Source organism: Brassica napus, chromosome C5, assembly GCF_020379485.1.
Source record: "Brassica napus cultivar Da-Ae chromosome C5, Da-Ae, whole genome shotgun sequence".
In the NCBI taxonomy this organism is placed as follows: Eukaryota; Viridiplantae; Streptophyta; class Magnoliopsida; order Brassicales; family Brassicaceae; genus Brassica; species Brassica napus.
The window spans coordinates 48,620,012-48,640,217 of record NC_063448.1 but is presented as its reverse complement, the minus strand read 5'-3'; the positions used below and the strand labels follow the sequence as shown (position 1 = coordinate 48,640,217).

At 36.4% G+C, this 20,206-nt stretch overlaps 3 protein-coding genes across 8 annotated transcripts; all 3 read right to left on the bottom strand.

Annotated features, from left to right (window-relative positions):
* Positions 1 to 5,755: 5,755 nt before the first annotated feature.
* On the bottom strand, positions 5,756 to 7,318 carry LOC106399014. The gene is made up of 3 exons (XM_013839496.1): positions 6,836 to 7,318; positions 6,138 to 6,519; positions 5,756 to 6,090 (listed from the first exon to the last, which is right to left on the bottom strand). The coding sequence occupies exons 1-3, from the start codon at positions 7,316 to 7,318 to the stop codon at positions 5,756 to 5,758; spliced, it is 1,200 nt and encodes a 399-aa protein (XP_013694950.1).
* Positions 7,319 to 8,268: 950 nt separating this feature from the next.
* On the bottom strand, positions 8,269 to 9,015 carry LOC106399011. The gene has a single exon (XM_013839494.1). The coding sequence runs from the start codon at positions 9,013 to 9,015 to the stop codon at positions 8,269 to 8,271; it is 747 nt and encodes a 248-aa protein (XP_013694948.1).
* A 3,056-nt stretch (positions 9,016 to 12,071) lies between these two features.
* Positions 12,072 to 17,827, bottom strand: LOC106402110 (germinal center kinase 1). Of its 6 annotated transcripts, none has more exons than XM_048757026.1 (22): positions 17,622 to 17,794; positions 17,346 to 17,444; positions 17,042 to 17,182; positions 16,733 to 16,789; positions 16,450 to 16,477; positions 16,244 to 16,366; positions 15,976 to 16,087; positions 15,864 to 15,901; positions 15,714 to 15,767; positions 15,195 to 15,263; positions 14,983 to 15,099; positions 14,812 to 14,880; positions 14,650 to 14,729; positions 14,321 to 14,449; positions 14,034 to 14,256; positions 13,691 to 13,783; positions 13,433 to 13,597; positions 13,172 to 13,302; positions 12,957 to 13,092; positions 12,749 to 12,873; positions 12,512 to 12,667; positions 12,072 to 12,408 (listed from the first exon to the last, which is right to left on the bottom strand). In XM_048757026.1, the coding sequence occupies exons 3-22, from the start codon at positions 17,134 to 17,136 to the stop codon at positions 12,378 to 12,380; spliced, it is 2,031 nt and encodes a 676-aa protein (XP_048612983.1). In that variant the 5' UTR covers positions 17,137 to 17,182; positions 17,346 to 17,444; positions 17,622 to 17,794; the 3' UTR covers positions 12,072 to 12,377. The 6 variants fall into 6 exon arrangements, with proteins under 6 accessions (XP_048612983.1, XP_022559414.2, XP_048612986.1 ...); XM_022703693.2 differs by having other exon boundaries at positions 17,393 to 17,444; XM_048757029.1 differs by having other exon boundaries at positions 17,042 to 17,173; positions 17,393 to 17,444.
* Between the last annotated feature and the right edge of the window lie 2,379 nt (positions 17,828 to 20,206).

Genomic DNA, 20,206 nt, shown 5'->3' with positions numbered 1-20,206 from the left:
TTATCGGATTTTAACTTGTAAAAACCGATTTGGGGTTTTAATCATATAGGAACATGATTTAGGGTTTGGGGTATCAAACTTTTAGAGTTTCGATTTACTCAATTAGGATTTTTGATCTATTGCCCTATGGTTTTGATTCATAAAGATTAGAGTTTTAGGGTTTCATTCTTTATCAATCAATCCATGTTCGATTATGGGTTCTTAGGTTTTGAATTATCTTTTAACCTTAAATGATTGTTGAATCGGACCACCAAAAGAGTTGAGCCGCGAGCTAGACACGAACGGGACGCGAGCTGTCTGATGCTGTCACGAACAAGGAAGAGGTCGCGTGCTGGAGCTGCTCTCGGGTCGCGAACGTCTGAGCTAGGATCATGAACGCCTTGGGCTGAGGCTGATCGGGAACGCGAGCTGGAACAGATGCGGGAACAAGAGACGTAATCGGGATTTAGGGTTCGTCGGATCTCCGGCTAGGGTTTGGGTTCTATGGTTTTTCGATTTTGGTATTAGCTTATGGATTTAGAGTTTCGTGTTGATAACGTGTTATAAAAGTAATGAAAAAATCTATATTTATTCATAACATAGAGGTTCCTTATATAGGAGATTACACCATCATAGATAAATAGAAAGATTACAAATCATAATCTCTTGGTTATGAGCCATCCACGATATGATTCATAACAAACAGAACTTTTTTGTTGTAAATGACAAGACTTAACAGTTTGATATTTATACAGTCTCAATATTATGTTTGATATATTAAAAACATGATAATCGGTAAGAAACTGTGATAGTTTCTAAAACAAAATAAATATTAGTATTATAGTTATGTCTTTATTTTCTGTAACTTTCTTTAAATAATTAAAAAAATTTATCAAATGACAATATGTATCTGAAGTTCTTAAGGATATTTCAAAAGTTCCCAAATAAAAACCTTTCCCTATCCTCTTTCATCAGTTATTATTAGTTTTAACTTATTATGAAATATGGTCTTGAGAACTTGTTGATGAACATGAATATCTAAAGTTTCTTACAAAAAAAATCTTCTAATAAAATAATATAAAAAGATAAAAGATTGTTGAGAGTATCTCAATCGAGAAACTATTGATAATGCATGAGAAACTTTAATCTCTCTGTCAATGGCTAAATGGTTTGATAATTAAATATTAATAATTTTGTTTTAATTTTTTTTATTTGATTTCGCATTGATTAAAATGCCTTAGTGCATCACATAAGTTCAAAAGAAATAGTCATTGGCAAGGTCGGTTTAGTTTGTTGAGGAATTTTTGGGCAAAATTACTTTTAGGCCATTTGATTAATTAGTTTTTTGGGCAAAATTATTTTTAGATCAAAATTATTTTGGTTTGAATTTCAAAGTTAAAAAACTTTGATTATCATATATTTTAAAAGTTGTTTGAATTCAATAATATTAATACAAAGAAACAAAAACATGTACTCTTGTTATTGAAAAACTAATATAATTTTTTGTTTTTATTAAATCAGATTTTAGCTTTTAATGCAGATCTATTGTTGTCTCTCTCCGATTTAACCAGTTCTGGTTATTGAAGAGTAGATAAATGCGTGTGATAGAGCATATGGGGCATGTGAACAATGGTATTAGATATAAATTTTGTATAGACGAGGTTTACGTAGGAATTATGGGTTATTTTCAGGTTCATTTATACTAACTCTGTGAATCTATATTATTATTGTCACATAAAATTAGATGTTTAGTATCCTTATTTTCTTATTTTTGTTTTAAGTTTATTTTTTAACTATTCATGTGAAAGACTCATCTATAAATTAAAGTATTTTTATTATTCACTCCATTATCAAAAAATATTTCGTTTCTCCCATATCAAAAATATGAAAAAATTAATTTACAATAGTAATAATAATATTTTTGTCTAATTTAAAAAATGAAGATGAGTTAAAATGCAGGCAAGGCTGTAGTATTAAGCTATGAAAATTATTTATATCAGAATTAATAAAATATATGTCAGACTATATCTAATACATTTTGTTATTTTTTATTTTAGAAAAATTGTAATAAAAGTGAAATTTACTTTTTTATTTTTCTTAAATATTGTTCTCTTATATACAGAATAAAAATATAAAATATAAAATTATTTAATTAAAAAATAAGTTAGAATAATATTGGTTCTACATATTATAATAAAATATAATGATGAATTGAAGATGGTTTAGTAGAAATTATTAGGATCACATCATAATTAAAAAACTCGTATAAATATTACATAATACTCCTTCTGTTTTTTTTTTATAAAAGACGTTTTGGAACAATTGTTTTGTGGCAATATATTTGACCTTTACAAAAAACAATGTAAAATAAATTGACAAAAGAGTCGAACTGCCCATCCTTGTCATCCACACAGATATTGACCTATGCTTTAGGGTTCTTTTGAATACCCGAAAAGAGGGTCTATCCGTGGGATGCACCTCTCCTTGGGGATTAGTCTGAGCCTCTCTGGAGGTCTGGGATACCCCAGCTTAAAAAATAAAAATAAATAAATAAATTGACAAAGGACTATACTCACTCTTGTATTTACTCTAGTCCATGTGCTTTACGAGATATAATAATCAATTAGCAAAGGATAATAGAATATTTTAATTTGTGTGATAATCTCTACGACGTCATGTCGTCATATAAAGAAAAACAGAGGGCGTATTACATATGGTCATCATATTGTTAAAATATGTAGTATTAGAGGGGATCCCATTATTAGAGTGGGGAATAATTCATTTTAGTTGTGGAGGACACGTGTGAAACAAGAGTAACTTCGGCGGCCGCTTTTGCTCTGGAAGGACCCACACGCTTCATATTAAGGTCATCCAGAATCTCAATCTCGACCAACCAGATATTTCCCTCCTTTTTTTTTTTTGGGTCAAAATTTCCCTCCTTTTTTAGTTCTCGAAGTCGGCCATTTACAACACCACATATATTATCTCTATATTGCTTACACAGCCCTTTTCTTTTGATCCTTCACAGCTATGGTCCAGAAATTTATTGGCTTGAAAAGTAACCCAACCACTAGACACTGCATTAAATCATCTCCAGGAAATTAACTACTTATACAAGAAATGCAGTTTCCATATTAGCTTCAAAAGTAACATCAATCACAGACATTTCATTAATTAGAGCTTGGAGAAGTTATATACTTCTTCCTATCTAACTTTTAATCAAACATCTTCCTTAATTTTATTTTATATACCAAATTAGGTGGTCCGTCAATTTCGATAAAAAATCATTTTAATGTTTCAGTGTGGAATTTTTCCGAATATCAATTACACCGTAAACTTTAATCTGAGTTTGAGTGTATTCCGTTCCCACTAATGCAATCGCTAGTTAAATCGCATGGTATTGGACTACCATGCTAACTATCGATCGGAACCAAGGCAAATCAAGCTTCCCACATAGGTTCTGTTGTAAGGGAAATTTTTTTTTCCCCTCATGCTTTACTATCTCGATACGGATCCTTTTATTAGATTTCAGTACAAATCTTAAAAACCATAAATCAATAACCAAACCAGCTTAGAACTTCCTAGGCTGTTCACCGCAAAATATCACTTCTGAAAGTCAGGGGTTCGCATGAAGAAGAATGAGAACACAAGGGGGTGTAATGCGACGGGAGTAGCTTCATCTTGACACATCTTGAAGTTGGTCCCATCGTGTCCAAGTGCGAGCCACGTGTTAGAGTTATGCTTTGTACAAAACACCTTATTGGAACTCTGCAACCACACAGAGGACCACTTATTCCTTTTAAGTATCTTATTTTTTATACACACTGTAACACGCACTCGTGTCTCCTTTTAATTATTTATTTCATAATCATCGTCTGAATAATTTTGGAAGTCACTGTCTATTACGACGTAGTACTTATTTTGTTAGTTATTTTTGTTCACCCCTATTTGTGTTTCATTTTTTTCCGTCAAAGGGATTCATTTCATAAGTTACCACAAGGGTAACAACACCATTACAATCTAAAGCCTCAGTACACAAAAGCATAACAAAGAGGCGCTATACCAGAAGGAGGGACTAACCCACAGCTCCCATTACTCCAATCACATAAGAACCCCACTAGCCAAATGTAGTTCTATCTAACCCAAAAAATCACTTAACAGATCATCAGAGGAGGCGAATTTCATTAACAAAAAATTCAAATAGCCAAGGAGGATGCCCGGCAGCCACATACGAGTTAGCAAACCCCAAATTTGTAACACTTTGAGCAATGAAAAAAGCTCCTCTGTTTGCTCTTCTGTGAACCACTGATAACTCAAACTCATCCACACCTGAAAGTTCTCTTCTTATCTCCGTGCACTGAAATAGAAAAGAAGGCCACGCCTTTGGCCTCTGCACTGCTCCAAAGAGCTCACTAAATTCACCAGCCATGATGATCTTAGTCTGTCTGTGGCTTTTCATACTTTCTGCAGCCCACAACATAACCTCAAATCTTGCTTCATCCTTTGTTTTGATCCCTGCAAAAGATCTTCTACTGTGGAGTAGAACCACACCCCTTTCGTTTCACAAAACCCACCCACCACCTGCAATTCTTTTGTTGTTATCAAAAGTAAACCCAACGTTGCACATCTTCCAGCCCGGTTTGGGCGGATGCCATCGACGCTCAGGTACCGGTTGGATTATCTTCTCCGTATCTTTCCACTCATTCTCAAGGGCCTGCGCCACAAACCATTCCTCCGCATCTCTGAAAGCTTTGGCTGAGACTTCTAGTGGATTAAAACAACGATTTTCAAACAAAAAATCATTCCTTCTTTTCTATAGGTTCCAGACAACCCAAGGCCAAACTCTACCTTCCTCGCTTTGTAAATTACGAAATTTGTGTATGTTGAAGAGGAATTCAAAGTTTGCAAAGACAGATGAAGTACTGAACCCCTCTCTTGGATGAGGAATGGGGGACAACGCCCACACCTGTCTCGCAAACGGGCATAGAAAGAGTATGTGGTTAATTGACTCACCCTCATCACCACAGATTTGGCATCTCCCATCAACTTTCGTGTCTCTTCCAATGATAAGATCTGAAGCCGGGAGAGCATCACTTAAAGCTTTCCACATGAAAATTCTCAGCTTAGGTGATGTTTGAACTTTCCAAGCTTTCTCTATCCAGTCGTTCAGGGATGGGAGAGCAAAAGCTTGCGGGTGGGCAATTCTCATCTTCATGTCTGCCGCTAGCCAATAAGCAGATTTGATTGAGATCTGGCCACTTTTATTGAACCGCCAAGATACGAAATCCTCCTTATTCACAACCGGCTGATTTTTCATGATAATCTCCACATCCGCTGGAACAAATATTTGTGCAAGTTTTCTCACCTCCCACCTTCTTGATTCTACATTAATGAGATCAGCTGCTCTCAGGTTGACATCAAATGAGTAATTTTTAATCTAAGGGGCTCTAAGACCTTCATCAGGATCCTCGATCCATTTATCCAGCCAAACCCTTGTCGATGAACCATTTCCAACTCTGTGTCAAATTCCTTCTTGCAACAACTCCTTACCAAATAAGATGCTTCTCCAGGCATAGGAGGGCCGAGATCCCAATGTAGCTGAAAGGAAATCCCCCTTGTTGAAGTATATGCTTTTGAGAAACCTTGACAATAGACAATCAGGTGCATTTAAGATCTTCCATCCTTGTTTCGCTAACAGAGCCTGATTAAAGCATTCAAGGTCTCTAAATCCAATGCCTCCTCGGTCTTTAGGTAAGCATAACTTGTCCCAAGCAATCTAATGAATTTTCCGTTTGTTTGAGTCGTCTCCCCACCAGTAATTAGCCATCATGCTAGATATCTTGGCGGTGACCGTCTTGGGCAGTCGAAATACAGACATTGCAAAAACCGGCATTCCACCAACCGTTGATTTTAACAAGATCTCTTTTTCTCCCTGGGAAATTTGCCTGAGGTACCAGCTGTCCAGCCTTGCTTGTGAGCGATCCTTGATAAAAGACAACATATCCACCTTTGAACCTGAGAAACATTCCGGCAAGCCGAGATATCTACTGGTTCCTCCTTCATTATCAATACCCATGATGACTCGAACTTGCGCTCTGGTCTCTTCCCCATCTAGATTCCCCAAAAAATAGAGGACTTTTGTATATTAATGGTTTGACCAGTAGTCTTGCCGTAATATTGCAGAATTCTGTTCAGGACCGTAGCTTGATCATGAGAGGCCTTGCACATGAACATACTATCATTTGCAAAGAGGAGATGATGGATAGATGGGCCATCGCTAGCAAACTGCATTCCATCAAGCAAGTCATTCCTTTCCACCACATTGAGGAGATGGGTGAGTCCTTCAGTGCATAACACAAACAAGAATGGAGATTGAGGATCTCCCTGTCTAATACCCCTCTGAGGTGTGATCAATCCAAACGGGTGGTCATTAATGAGCACCGAATATGTTACCGTTGTTACACACATCATCACCCATTGCACCACTCTGTTGTCAAACCCAAAGCATCCAACAAACTTCTCAAGTAACTCCACGCCACTCTGTCATAGGCTTTTGACAAGTCAGTTTTGACAGTCATAAACTCCTTTGAGATCTGTGGGTGGCCTTTTAACGCATGGACAGCTTCGTGAGCGATGATAATATTATCTGAGATCACTCTATCTCACACGAAGGCTGACTGGTTAACAGAAACTATGGTGTGGAGAAAAGGTTGAAATCTCTTGACTAAAATCTTAGCCACCGCTTTGTAGAGAACCGAGCACAAACTTATTGGGCATAAGTCAGTCATGAGGTCGGGATTTGATATCTTCGGTAAGAGACAAAGGTATGTGAGATTCCATTCCCTAGGCATGGTACCTGATCTGAAGACTTCCTGTATCTCTGAGGTAACTTGATCTCCCAGAATCCCCCAATAATTTTGAAGAAAGCCGCAGTCATTCCGTCAGGGCCCAGTGCACTGTCTGCACATATAGAGAAAATGGCATGGGTCACTTCGTCTTTGGAGATCTGTCTCGTCAGTTGCTTGTTCATCTCCCCTGACACTCTTGGTAAGAAGCTTGCAAACGCCGGTTCATAAGAGCTGGGATTTGAAGATATGAAATGCTCAGAAAAGTACCCCACTGCAACTTCCGCTTTAGCACCATCCGACCACTGATCTTTGTTGTTCTTATCTTTAAGCTTAAGAAGCTGGTTCTTAGATCTGTTGGTTTTGACATAATCATGGAAAAACTTCGAGCTCCTGTCACCAAAAACCAACCATTTATCTCTGCTTTTTTGCTTCAAAAACAACTCATCTTCTTTATAGGCTAGCAAGAGGTCCTTTGTGATTATATCAACCATAAAGCGGCAAGGGTAAGGTTTGGATTAGAACCATTCAAGTCTAAGTTGGAGAGACCTGATTTTATCTTTGGCATTGAAGTTTTCCATCCTTTTCCAGCGGCTTAAAATACTTCTGCAGTTCCTGATCTTTTGAGCTACTTTGGTCCCCGTAGATTGATGTTGGTTTGACCAAACTTCATTAATCTCTTTCTCAATGTCAGGTCGTCGGAGGAACCTCTTATCAATGCGGAAGAGACCTCGTATGTCCTAATGAGAGTCACACAGCTTCAAACACACAGGCCTGTGATCGGAACCTCGTTTCTCCATGAAGGTTTGGTTTGATCCTGGAAATAGTTCCAGCCAAGCTTTGTTGCCAAAACTTCTATCTAGACAGCATTTGATCCATTTATTCCATCTCTTTCCAGCCCACGTGAATCGATCCCCTGAGCTGCTTAATTCTTCCATCTCACAGCAGTTGAGCATATCTGAGAAGGGAATGAAGGACTCCTCAGAGCGCCTAAGCCCTCATGTCTTCTCCTCATTGTTTAGAATCTCGTTAAAGTCCCCAATGAGGCACCAGGGTTCTTTTCGAGAACACCCAAATCTGCTAAGCCTCTACCATACAACTTCTTTACCATCAGCATAAGGCACACCATATATACATGATAAAAAAAAGGTGTACTCGCCATATTGAACCAAACAGTCGATAATATTCTTGTCCGAATACTTGATATTTATATTTATGTTTTTCTTCCAAAAGAGAGTCAAGCCACCGCTCAATCCCACCAGATCAACAGTAAAAACTCTATCATATCCTAACCAGACTTGCAAATCTACCAACATATTTCGAACATTTTTAGTTTCCATCAAAAACAATATCTCCGAAAAGTGGTGTTGACGCATTTCCCGGATTCGTTGAATTGTCAAGCCTTGAGGCCGCCCCAAGCCTTGACAATTCCAACTAAAGATGCTCATTGGGGGTTTGGCAGTCCCCCCTTTGGGACCACCTTCAGGCATTGCACCTTGTTGGTAGAGACGTCTTCTCCCTCCTGCAGGTCTTTCTTTCTCTTCTTCGAACCCATCTCATGTTTTCCTTCCCTTCTAGTGCCTTCTTGGAACTTTGTAGCAATCACCAGAGCATTTTGGTTTGAATTCCGTTGAGCTCTAGACGGTCTCTTTCTAGCCACTGTTCGCCTACTAACTGTCCCGAATTTAAAAGGTTCAGATGAACCAGGTTTGAAAACCGTTGAACCGATAGCAAGCGAACCAGAAGGCTGATTCACATCTCTTCTACTTGTTTCAGAGTTTCGGATCGCCATCACATTGGAGACATTTTCATATCTCATTGCCCTCATAGATGCTGATAAGAGCTTCTCCGGGTTGACATTCAAGTCAAGGTTTCTGCGGTCCAACTCTCTTTCTCCATAGTCAAACACAAGACCCTTTCCTCTGTTGAGATCAACAGTGACTACCGGCAATGGCTCCAGACTCAAAACTGTCTTTTGGGTGATCGGATCAGCCTCCGCTTCACAGACTGTTTTCTTGATCTTTTCAATCTTTAAGGCGATATCTTCACCAGTATTTGAGACAATGTACTTCCTCATCTCTTCAAGAACCACAATGGCAATCTTCAGTCTCCCAGTTAAGGGGTTTACACCAACTTGAGACTCTTCTAACACACCCCTTAGAGGATCATCTGGAGCCAAGACAGGTTCCATCTTTTTTTTTCTCTGCAATGATACGGTTTCTTCTTAGCTGGGCTTCTTCTTGTCTCTGTCTGACCTCTAAAGGACAGATTCTTTTCTCATGATTGAGCCTTTGGCAAGTGAAGCACCTTTTCTGGATTGTCGCAGATTTTCCTTCGCCCAAGTCAATCAGTTTTGACATCCTCAGAGGGTGCGCCACATTGAAAATAACATGAACCCTGATATACGGTTGTGTTACTGGTTGAGAAGGATCAAACGCAACCACCTTAACTTTCCCTACAATATCTCCTAGGGCTGACACCGCGGGTATGGTGTAGTAGTTAATCGTAATGTGGCTGATACGGACCCACAAAGGGATGTATTGCAGGTAATCTTCAGGAGGGTTCTCCACCCATCTCTCAAGAACCATCGCCCATTCGTTGAAAGTTTGAACTCCTTTCTCCAAAACATCAATCAAGTCATGCTCCGACTGGAAGATGAACTGAAATCTTTCTTGGGATAAGGCTATTCCCCTTACTTTTCCTTCCTTTTGCCATTTTCTTGGCATAGTACGAATCAACCCTAGCATATTTTGGCACTTAGGGTTTAAAGCTCTACCCATAAGACTCAAGAGCGTTTTCCTCCGCCGAACTCACCCCAGGCACCTCCGGCATTCTGAACGGAACATCTTTTTCATCTAGCGTGAGAGCCATCATGGCTCTATCCATTGCAACATACATCTTCAGTACTTCAATTAACACCAACAACCTTCAGCTTCGATTAAATTTCTCAACCCCAGCTTTGAATGTTCAAGAACAAGAGGATAAGAACACCTCTAGATATGTGCACAAAGAGCAAAGTAGAATAAAATATAGTAAAAGAGGAGATATTTTCGGATAGGAAACGTGTTTTAATCTTTTTGCCCATTCAGAAACACGAGCCACAGAAAAACCACACCTAAGCCCATTTGGGAGCACTTGAGAGCACTTTCTCGCTCATCTCTCTTAACACATTCTTTTCTCATACATATGTGTGTTTCATTTACTAATCAAGAAAACGAAATTAACCTTGTGTATGAGTTATGTCCTATCAAGAAAACGAAATTAACCTTGTGTATGGGTTATGTCCTATAAAAGCAAGCGCATTGATAGTCTTTACCACTATTTCTCATCAACTAAAAAAATATAAAAAAAGAAAAAAAAAGAGAAAGTAAAAAAGAAGAGAGAGGAGAAAAATGATACCTCGAAGCAGAGACGTTTTCGTGGTCTTGAGAGATTAGCTCTCAATGTGTTTTTTTCTTAGTGGTGTAAAGCTTTTTAACATGATAAAATTAATTGTAAATGAAAATTATGTAAAAAGTATTAATATAATAAGGTGCAAAACTAGAATTGAGAGGCTCAACCAATGTTGATGCTCTAAAGTCCTATTCTTTCCGTTTTTTACTATAAGTTGTTTTAGAATTGTGCACATAGATTAAAAAATCATTAATTTTTTATATTTTCTAAACAAAATCATCATTAATTATTTATCTAACTACAAATCAACCAATAATAAAATAGAAGGTATATTATCATTGGTCATATAACATTAAGTGTTAATAAATTTTACATAGGAAATCGAAAATGTCATATAACTTGGAACATAAAAATTTCTTCTAAAACGAGTTATATAAAAAAACAGAGGGAGTATTATATTGCGGGAAAAGCGTAATTTGGGCGATTGACGTTACCGTTAAAGCGCCGTTAACCGCGGCATACGAGTGTTGGGTGATGTGTCACTTCAGCCGACTGAACTGTCGTATTTCCCATGAAACTTCGAAGAGAGTTATCAGGCTTCACGTGGCCGTTCTTGACATTTACAAATTACAATGATGCTGCCAACTCCTTTTCATTTATTTAATAAAATTAGAATAGTGTAATTTTCCTTTTCGAACTTGTGACCGCCGTCCTTCACACCATGTTCACATTCATACTCGCTTTAATTTCTGTAAGTAGTACGAAACTTATAAGTATTGATTTTTGAAGTTGATAACTATTTATAATGATTTAGAGAATACAGTACAAAAAGGTGAATGGCTGATTTAAGTTTCGAAAAAAGAAACCAGACAACTTTATTTTCTTTAGGCAAAGATTCAGTTCAGCTCAGGATTCGGTTCTCAAAAAAAGAAGTTTCAATTCAGGTCTTGACTCTTTGATAATTTATTGGTGCGTGGAATATAATCTCCTTTTGTTTTCTACATCTGAAATATATGGGCTCTCTAGCAAATACCCAAGCAAAATTATACAAAAGAGACCCACTGTTATCTGGGCAACTATATATATTAACAGAGTTCAGACGCACCGGTTGCGGTTGCGTTTGTGGATGCGGATGGTTGTAGTTTCTAACAGTTTTAAAAAATTTGTGCGACTAGTTCTGCGCTTAGAAATATGTGCGTTTGCGGGATACTTATTATAACTGGTTAACTACCAAACATAGCAGCGATTATATAATAATTTAACAATATTTATATTTTATATAATTATAAAAATATCAAAAATCATAATATTATAATAAAAATAAAATTTATATTTAGAAAGTTATAGTTTTAAATTTTTAAAAATTATAGAAAATATTTTTATTTTAAAATTTATAATATTAATTAAAATATAATAGATATATTTTAGTATTTTTATAATTCTAATTTAAATTTTTTTATTGAATATTTTATTTTTATATTTATTTTGTTTTAAAAAAGAAAAAAAAAATTTATCCTCCTACAACCGTCCGCAACCGCAAATACTAGCTGAAACCAGCTTTTGAATTTATAAAGTTTAAAGCGGTTTAAAACGGTTTGAATGATTGTTGCAGAAAACCAACAACCGCAAAAACTACGTTTGTAATTGGAATTTGCAATTTGTACCCTAAGCTATAGGAGAGAAACCAGTCATACCCTAAGTCATGCACGTTATTACACCTGCCTTGAAATTCGCAATTTGTTAGCCAAGAAACTAGCAAGGTACAATAATATGATGTCATACTAATACATAGTTTTCTATCGACCAATACTGTTTTTTTGTTAAAATATTTAACCACTTGCCAAACTAGAAAGCTATTCATAAAAATAAACAATAATATGAAAGCTGTTCTGGAAGTATTAACAACAACAAGGCCAACCCCTCGATTATACACAGCTAGGAAGAATGTGCTTCGTCCTCAAAACATGGAAAATAACATTACGAAATCACTAAAACAATAACAAAAAGGCAAACCACGAAAAAAGAAATAAGGAATTTATAAATACATATTTTAAAAACAAGTTATGCACATAAATAGCAAAAAAAAAATCAATGCATAAATGAGAAAGAAAAAAAACACAAACCAATGATTCTATATATGTTGTGTCTCAGGGTGGGAGATTAAAGATCACGAGATGATTGGCTTATCCATCTGCAGGAGACAAGCACAAAGAAACCCATATTCAAACTTCAAAAATCATATCTTTAATCAAGACACTGTTCATTCAACAATCATCACTATCTATCGAACAAACCTTGAGAGTAAGAATCTGCCTAGTGGGCTAACATTTGTGTTGGAACTAAACTCCTTGTTAGCTGGTTTTCTTTTGTTCTCCGCGTCAGCGGGCGCTGTCTTGGAGAAAACACGGACCGCCATGTCCTGCAACTCCTTCACCGAAGCTTCTTTCGAACTGTTAGGAGTGTCATCAGATCACGTAACAAAACACAATCAGATGACCAGACATGTGTTTGGTCTTTAAAGTTATGTTTACCTTCCCAAAAGTTCAATCAGCTTGGCAACACAAGCTTCACAAGAGCCAGGGTTTTCACGTTCCATTGCCACGAGGGATCTCGACAATGCACGTCCTATGGATCCTTTTGAATCGTCACCAAGAGCCTACCACCACAAATCAGAATACATTGATCTTCTTGAATTATTTTATTATTCTTCTGTTATATCTAACTAATACCGATGACTACCTCTTTTAGGGACGGTATGAGCAATACTGACAACGATGCAGGCAATGAATCCCATATGGGGTCTTCTTCTTCTTCATCACTCGCTTGTTGTGATTTTGGAAGTGCTTTTTGTTTACCAGACTTATCGCCAGAATTTCTGCATAAGTTATAAGCTTCATGTTAGAAATAGCCACGAGAAATGCTGTGACATGCATAAGCTATGATCTTAGATGTACCTTGAATAGTCAGAATCTTCTGTCATCTGTTCCCTTCTTCGGTTAACATTCCCATCCTTATTGTTATTCCTCATCCCAAGTCTTTCCCTAGCATTTCCCCTTCTGAAACCTGCGTCAAGTGCTGCCTTTGCCTGAAAGAAGAATTGAAGTTAGCAGGCGTAAAGGTACATGTAAACTTATTGCATAAGAACAAAGGCCATAGCTAGTACGATTCAGATAGACAACCCATGGAGAAAATAAGATTAAAGTGATTCAACAAACCTCGGCGAGATTTGCGATGCTATCTTCTGAGGCACTCGAAGTTCTATCTTGATTCCCTAGCCTTGATTTTGGAGTTCGAGGTGACGCATAGTCATCGTGCTGTCCACGGACAACAACAGTTCCACTTGCTGAAGCATCATCCAAAGATGCATACCCGCTGCTAGACTGCAAGGCAGAAACATAATCATTATTACAAGTTGTTGGAATAAACAAAACTTCTGTAGAAGATGTAGCAAAGGGCTGCCAGAGATTTTATACTGCAGAGATTTGTTCACGGAATATTGAAGATGATTGAGAACGTTTTGGGGTTCTTATGACAACAGTTCCGGATCCACTGACCGATGAATCTTCCTGTATTTAGAAGCACAAATATTGGTAAGAATACATAAATAAGATAGGGTACCAAAGAAAAGGGTTACGTTGTGGGAGTTCTCCACGTGAAATTTGACTAAGTGCATACTATAAATGGTTACTCAAATAACATGAAACACACATAACGTCAATGATTTAGAAGATAATTTCCAGGTGCAGTGGTTACAGCAAAGAAATGGTGTAAAAGGAGACGGACTGCATCTGGCACACAAGAGGCAAATGATCTTACCTCATCGTGGAAGCCGTCTTCATGGTCGTTAACTGTAATACCAGAAGTGGGTGACAACTGACTACCACCAGCTCTTGATGTTCTTTGAGAAGTCTGATTCGAAGGAACTTCTTGGCGCCTCTCCCTTGCATGAGGAGGTTTTAGAGCACGAACTGTTCCAATACCCTGAGAGGCCCCAATGCTAAAGTCCCACCCAGCATTTTTGACAGTTTTCCCCTGAAAACTGTAGCTACAAGTTAATAAAGATTTTATAAAACAAGAAACCCCAAGGGAAGAATTCATCCAACCTAGATCCAGGTGTTCCTTGGCTTCTCTCATCTCTAGCCACTCTAACAGTACCGGATGATTCAAATGGAGCTCTAGGACCATTCCGAGGAGTCTCTTCATCCTCTTTTACTTGGTACTTTGGTCGCTCTCTTCAAAGAGAAAAAAAAGAACAGAATGACAATCGTGCTTATTCTGGATTTTCTTTTGGCATGTAAGAGATCAAAACAAACATAAGGGAAAAACCATCTAAACATTACTTTTGACATACAATCACACAAGAAAAGTAGCAAAACTCGACGAACAAGCCAGAGCTGTTGAAGAGAGAGGAAAAACAGAAAAAGCATCAAACCTTATCCTCTCAAGAAGTTTCGGGCTTTTCTTAGCATTCTTAATAAATCTGTGTTTAATAAGTTCTTTGGCACTCGGTCTCTGAAAGTGTAAGCCTTGTATAAGAGATCTTGAAATATTGCCACTGCTGGAAATAAAAAGGGCAAAGATTGCTAGCAAGTACCTCAGCAGGGACTTTTTTCAAGCATAATGAAACAAACTCCTTCAGTGGACGGGAAAAGTGCTCATCTAACTGCACCGAAAAGAAAAGAACGTTAAACATTATAGGCGACTTCACAAATGGCAGTGATAGTCTTGATTAACTTTTATCGTGTTTATTAAGAACATGTGTAACCTGAGGAGGATTTTCCCGAGGAATGATAAAAAGCACTCTCATTGGATGAAGGTCAGCTAGGGGAGGTTCTCCTTTTGCCATCTCGATAACTGTTATTCCCAGCGACCATATATCTGCCTAAAAACAGTCCCAGCATCAGAAACAATTCAAAATATGCTAGGAAACAAGCACAGAAAAGACATGTCAAGCTAGGAGAAGTGAAGGCACGATACCTTCTCATTGTATCCTTCTGAGTTCTGAATCACTTCCGGTGCCATCCAAAATGGTGTTCCTACAAAAGTCTGCCATTCTTTAACATATTAGCGCAACAACCCAGATCAAGAGTGAAAACTCTCAAGTCATCAAGAAGTAAAGATAAGATGTTGTACAAACTGACCAGAGAAGCATTTAGTCATTTCCTATCTTTCAGAACATTGCCTATACCATTATAATTAATCCCACAATTGAAACGTGCACATGATTCTACTATACGAGGCTCTACATAAGTTATTGGAATGGAAGTTGCAAATAGACTGAATAAACCATTCAATAGAATACTAATCGTTGGAACTGGAAAAGTTAACTCCGTATTAATTAAAACCGCACAATGCAAGCAGCAACATAAACAAGGAGACTAGAAACTACATTACCGGCCTTCCTATAGTGGGAATATAAAAGATATATTGCACAACAGGAGATGAGAAAATAAGAAACAAAATTAAGAGAGATCATTGGCATAATAGAGTAAGTACCTTCCTTCTTGATATTGTCCGTGTTAGTTGTGCAGACACACCAAAGTCCGCCACCTGATACAGAGTGAAAAACAAGTTGACGAACCTATTCGTGCAGAGTCTCATATAGAAGATTTTACTGTTATAAAAAAAAAAGCTAAAAAGAAACACCTTAACATCGCCATTCTCGGTCAATAAAATATTAGCAGCTGCAAAGATAGGAAGAAAGTTAAAACACATTTGATCACGTAAAACCAGAAGACAGGATAAACACAGACAAAACCTTTGATGTCTCTGTGGATCTTCCCCTCACTATGCAGATAATCAACAGCATGAAGCAGATCACGTGTGATACAAGCGATTGATGTTTCATCCAACGGATGACCAGACTGAAGCTGCACAAGAGAGATTGCTTTTGAGGATTATAAGTTGCATCGGGAGGACATAAGAAGAGGACAAGATTCTCCACAGTGCATGCATCACCACACATAACTATATTTCCTAATTCCTAGAATCCTGACTACAATTGGCAAAGAAGTGAGTTAACATACAAGATCAGCAACAGAACCACCGGCCATATATTCCATGATGATCCACAGTTTGGTCTGATGAAGGTAAGAACCATAGTATTCGGTAATATACGGGCAACGACATTGTGACAATACCGAAATTTCCTGGGGTCAGAAACAGAAAATGAGAACGAAGATCTTTAGTACACAAATGTTAACCACAGAAACTGACGTCAATCAAGAGATACCTTCTGGATATCTTCGATTTCATCTTCTCTGCCAGATATCAAGTAAGAAGGTTAGTAAGGAAAGATCACTGAGCATAGAAAAGATACCAAATCTGTTTTTCTATTGAAAGGTGGAAAAAAATTATTGTCCTTTTAACCTTTGAAAGTCGTGAACAAGTAACATCCATACAATTATAAAAAGTAATTACCCGCCTTATTAGACATCAAAGATTATAATACCCAAAAGCTTAACTGCATCATAGATAATAAAAAGAGAAAGTAGCAAAATGGAAAATTAACTCACGATTCTTCCAGGTCGATGACTTTAATTGCAACTTCTTTGTTGAGTTCCTTATCAAACCTGGTAAGCAGCAGCTCAGTAATCGTTCTTAGAAAGTCTATACAGCATATACTAATAAGAGAAGTGGTATTCCAGAAATTCCATTTCTTCCAACTGGTGTCAATATAAGCACCCCAATCTTTGATTCTTTTAAAGCATGAAAACATTCAGCAGCACTTAATAGTTATCATTCTCAGAATTTCTATCTGGAGACAAGTCAGACAAGAGCTAAAGATATTTTGCAAACATCAGATTAGCTTAACATATACTTACGCTTTATAGACATCCCCAAAAGATCCTCTTCCGATTAACTCAACCTGGCTAAATCTGGCTCCAGCTGCCTCTTGTAAACCCGCAACATCGTCCATTTTCTCCACATACAATGAAAACAACCTCTCCCCCTCACTGCAAACACTATTTTGAGAAAATAAATATCACAATCAGCTTAACCCTCCCTAGGTCAACCCTGAAACTAGTTCCATTACATTAAAACAAACTTCTCTAATTACCACCCAGAGAAAGCAAAACGCAAACTATAGTCTTATGTAAGTAAACCTGAATAAAAATCTGAATATACCTTTTACTCAAAGCAAAGAGAAAGATTATAATAAAAGGGTGACATACAAAACCCGCAAAAGCTCCGGCCGTTAGGTGATGATATTGGACCAAGTGACAGCTAACCAAGACAAACATTTTGCAATTAATCCAATAATAATTCGTCACTCTAATAAACTGTGAAGCAGCAACACTGTGACATCGTCACTGCTTCCATCAATGAGATAAACGAACAAAAATTCCTCGGATTACATTATCAAAAATTCTATATAAAAAGTTCAGGATCGATCCAAATTACCTGATAATTTGACAAAGACGGCGGACGAATACTACAGATCTCTTTTCACCTTGGAGGAAGCTGTTTCTCCAGAGCAGCAAGAGATCGAGGGAAACTGTTTGTGTTGGCAGAGGAAGCTTCCTTGATTTGATAATAATTTCTCGTTTTTGATTTTCCAATTATTTCTCCTTTTTTTTTATTTTTTCCTTCCAGTTTTGTTTTTTTTTTTTTTTTTTTTTCCAGAAACCATTCACATATATTCGACCCATCTCATGCTCCAAGCCAAGTAACAACCCGGCCCAGATTAAAACGTTAGAAAATCCAATAAAGCCCATTTACCTTCCTGTCAATCATTTCGTCATCCCAGTTTAAATAGTCAGGCCCATTTGAAGAGTTTTTTTTCTTGAATATCCAGTTTTAGCCAAAGAAACATAATACAATACGAATTTTAAAAACTTTTAAGTGTTTGAAATATAAAAGCCCATTAGTCCAGTGGTTTAACTAAGAATTCATTAACGTTTTTACACAAGGAAGTCTAGGTTCAAACCCTGGAATACGCAAATTATATGATGGTAGAATCGTCTCTGTAATATTTCCCAGCTTGTAATAGCATAATTAATCAGAAATTAAGAAAAACGTGTTTGAAATATTTTACTCGGCTTTAGAAGCAGAATTTCAAGCTCGGCTTATGGCTCTGGCTCTGCAATATTGTTGGTGTCACGGTTTCACAAAAATAATCTTTGAAAAAGACAACAAGAAAATGGTGGACGTACTTACTCAAAGGTTCTGCAGTTTGGTTTATATAATTGGGTGAGAGAAAGAAGACAGTGGATGAATAAATTCAAAGATATTGAGCTTAGATGGATCTGCAGACAGGGCAATATGGTTGCAGACAAGATAGCCAAAGAAAATATCCCTGCAGAGAATTCTTTTCAATCTTATAGTCATGTTCCTAATACTTGCATCAAGACTTTGTACGTTCAGTTATGAATTAATAATAAGATGGAAGATATTAAAAAAAGTGTTTGAAATATTTTTAAAATTTTATTTTTCAGTTTTATATATTTTTAGTTAAACTCTATATATCTTTAGCGAAAGAAACATAATACAATACAAATTTTAGAAACTAAAGTGTTTGAAATATTTTTATTTTTTTTTTATTTTAAAACATTTATTTTCAGTTTTGTATATTTTTAGTTAAACTATATATATATCTTATATTTTCAAATTTTGTATATACTATTATATGATGTTTGTATAATTTGAAGATATATAATCTAAAGCTTAAAACAATTTCATTTGTAACTCAACACAGGAAAGCTATAACGTTTTTCAAGTAAAAATAAATAATTTTACTTTAAATAAAATAAACAAAATAAATAGTTATAAAAAAATTCATTTTATTTAGTTATTTATATAAATTGAACATAAATAGAAAATATTTATCGATTTACTGTATATTAATTTATCAAATATTATTTATTGAGTGTGTTATATTTATTTTGAATGCAAACTCTTAATATTTAACTAATACCAAATCATTAAATAATATATTAATTAGATTTTTAATAGATTAAAGTGTAATACTATTCGATTATGTATATGTGCTTTTGAAAGATATAACATAAATTAGTCAGATAGTTTTCGCCTAACATATTCCTTTGCGTCATTTACTTTTTATAATTCATTAAAACATACCTTAAAAAAGAGTTGAGCAGAGAAAACTTCATCCCTTAAAATTTGTTTTTTAAAATGACCAATATTTCTTATTTTTCAACGCCATAAAGTATTTTAATCACCGCTCATCGATCTATCATTTGACAAATTCAGTAAATTCATTCCTAGCAAGAAAATGGGTCGCACAAAAGGAGAGAGATAGTAAAGAACAAGGCCGGTCAATGCGGAGCAAAGACTCGTCAGATGTTCAGACTGATGCAAACCAGACCAACTCTCTGTTTTGAGTTTCCTATTTTTTAGTTTCAATCAATCACTCAACTTCTCACGCGTCATCACCGGGTGTGTAGTTTTCACGCACTTCGGTTTTTCCTTTTTTTTTCTGTCTTTGTCGTCTATATGCGATTATGCGTATTCTGCACACGCTTCATGTACAAACCAAACGCAAGTCATTATTGATGACAGAACCATTCTAGGTCTTCTTACACATGAGCACGTGCGCACGTGACTCTTAAATCTCTTCTTCCTATATATTCTCTTTGTCGTGCCTTCTCCCTTAATCTGCGTGCGTGTCATGCATATGAGTAAAATGAATATTGGTCCTAGATCAAATCCCAAGTTTGACGACAGCTAAAAAAAAGCTTTATTACTCTTCAGGCTTTGAAAAGAACCAAAATGTACTTTTAATAGTTTTAAAATCGTTGAATAGTTGTTTATTTTAAAAAAAATTGAAAACTGATCAGTATCACTGTATTTATATACACAACATTTTATAATTTTTAGCGAGCAAAAATGTTGTGTGGTTGCAAGTTTAATCATAACAGCAACAGATTATCCACTCCAAAAACCATATGATTATTTCTCTTTCAGAAAAGCAAGATTAATTAATTATATTAATCAGCTGTTGATAATTGGATTCCATTAAAGGAAAT

Bases quoted from the DNA above. Each gene is read 5' to 3' on its own strand.
- LOC106399014 (XM_013839496.1), bottom strand. From the start codon at position 7,318: ATGGTTGATATAATCACAAAGGACCTCTTGCTAGCCTATAAAGAAGAT. The intron at 6,520-6,835 runs GTACCATGCCTA...AGCCTATGACAG, and splicing joins ACAGGAAGTCTTCAGATCAG to AGTGGCGTGGAGTTACTTGA. The intron at 6,091-6,137 runs GTCAAACCATTA...TGGGGAATCTAG, and splicing joins ATATTACGGCAAGACTACTG to ATGGGGAAGAGACCAGAGCG.
- LOC106399011 (XM_013839494.1), bottom strand. From the start codon at position 9,015: ATGGAACCTGTCTTGGCTCCAGATGATCCTCTAAGGGGTGTGTTAGAA.
- LOC106402110 (XM_048757027.1), bottom strand. From the start codon at position 17,136: ATGGACGATGTTGCGGGTTTACAAGAGGCAGCTGGAGCCAGATTTAGC. The intron at 16,088-16,243 runs GTATGTTAACTC...TCTCTTGTGCAG, and splicing joins GTGGTTCTGTTGCTGATCTT to CTTCAGTCTGGTCATCCGTT. The intron at 13,784-14,033 runs GTAAGATCATTT...TTCTAAATACAG, and splicing joins AAGACGGCTTCCACGATGAG to GAAGATTCATCGGTCAGTGG.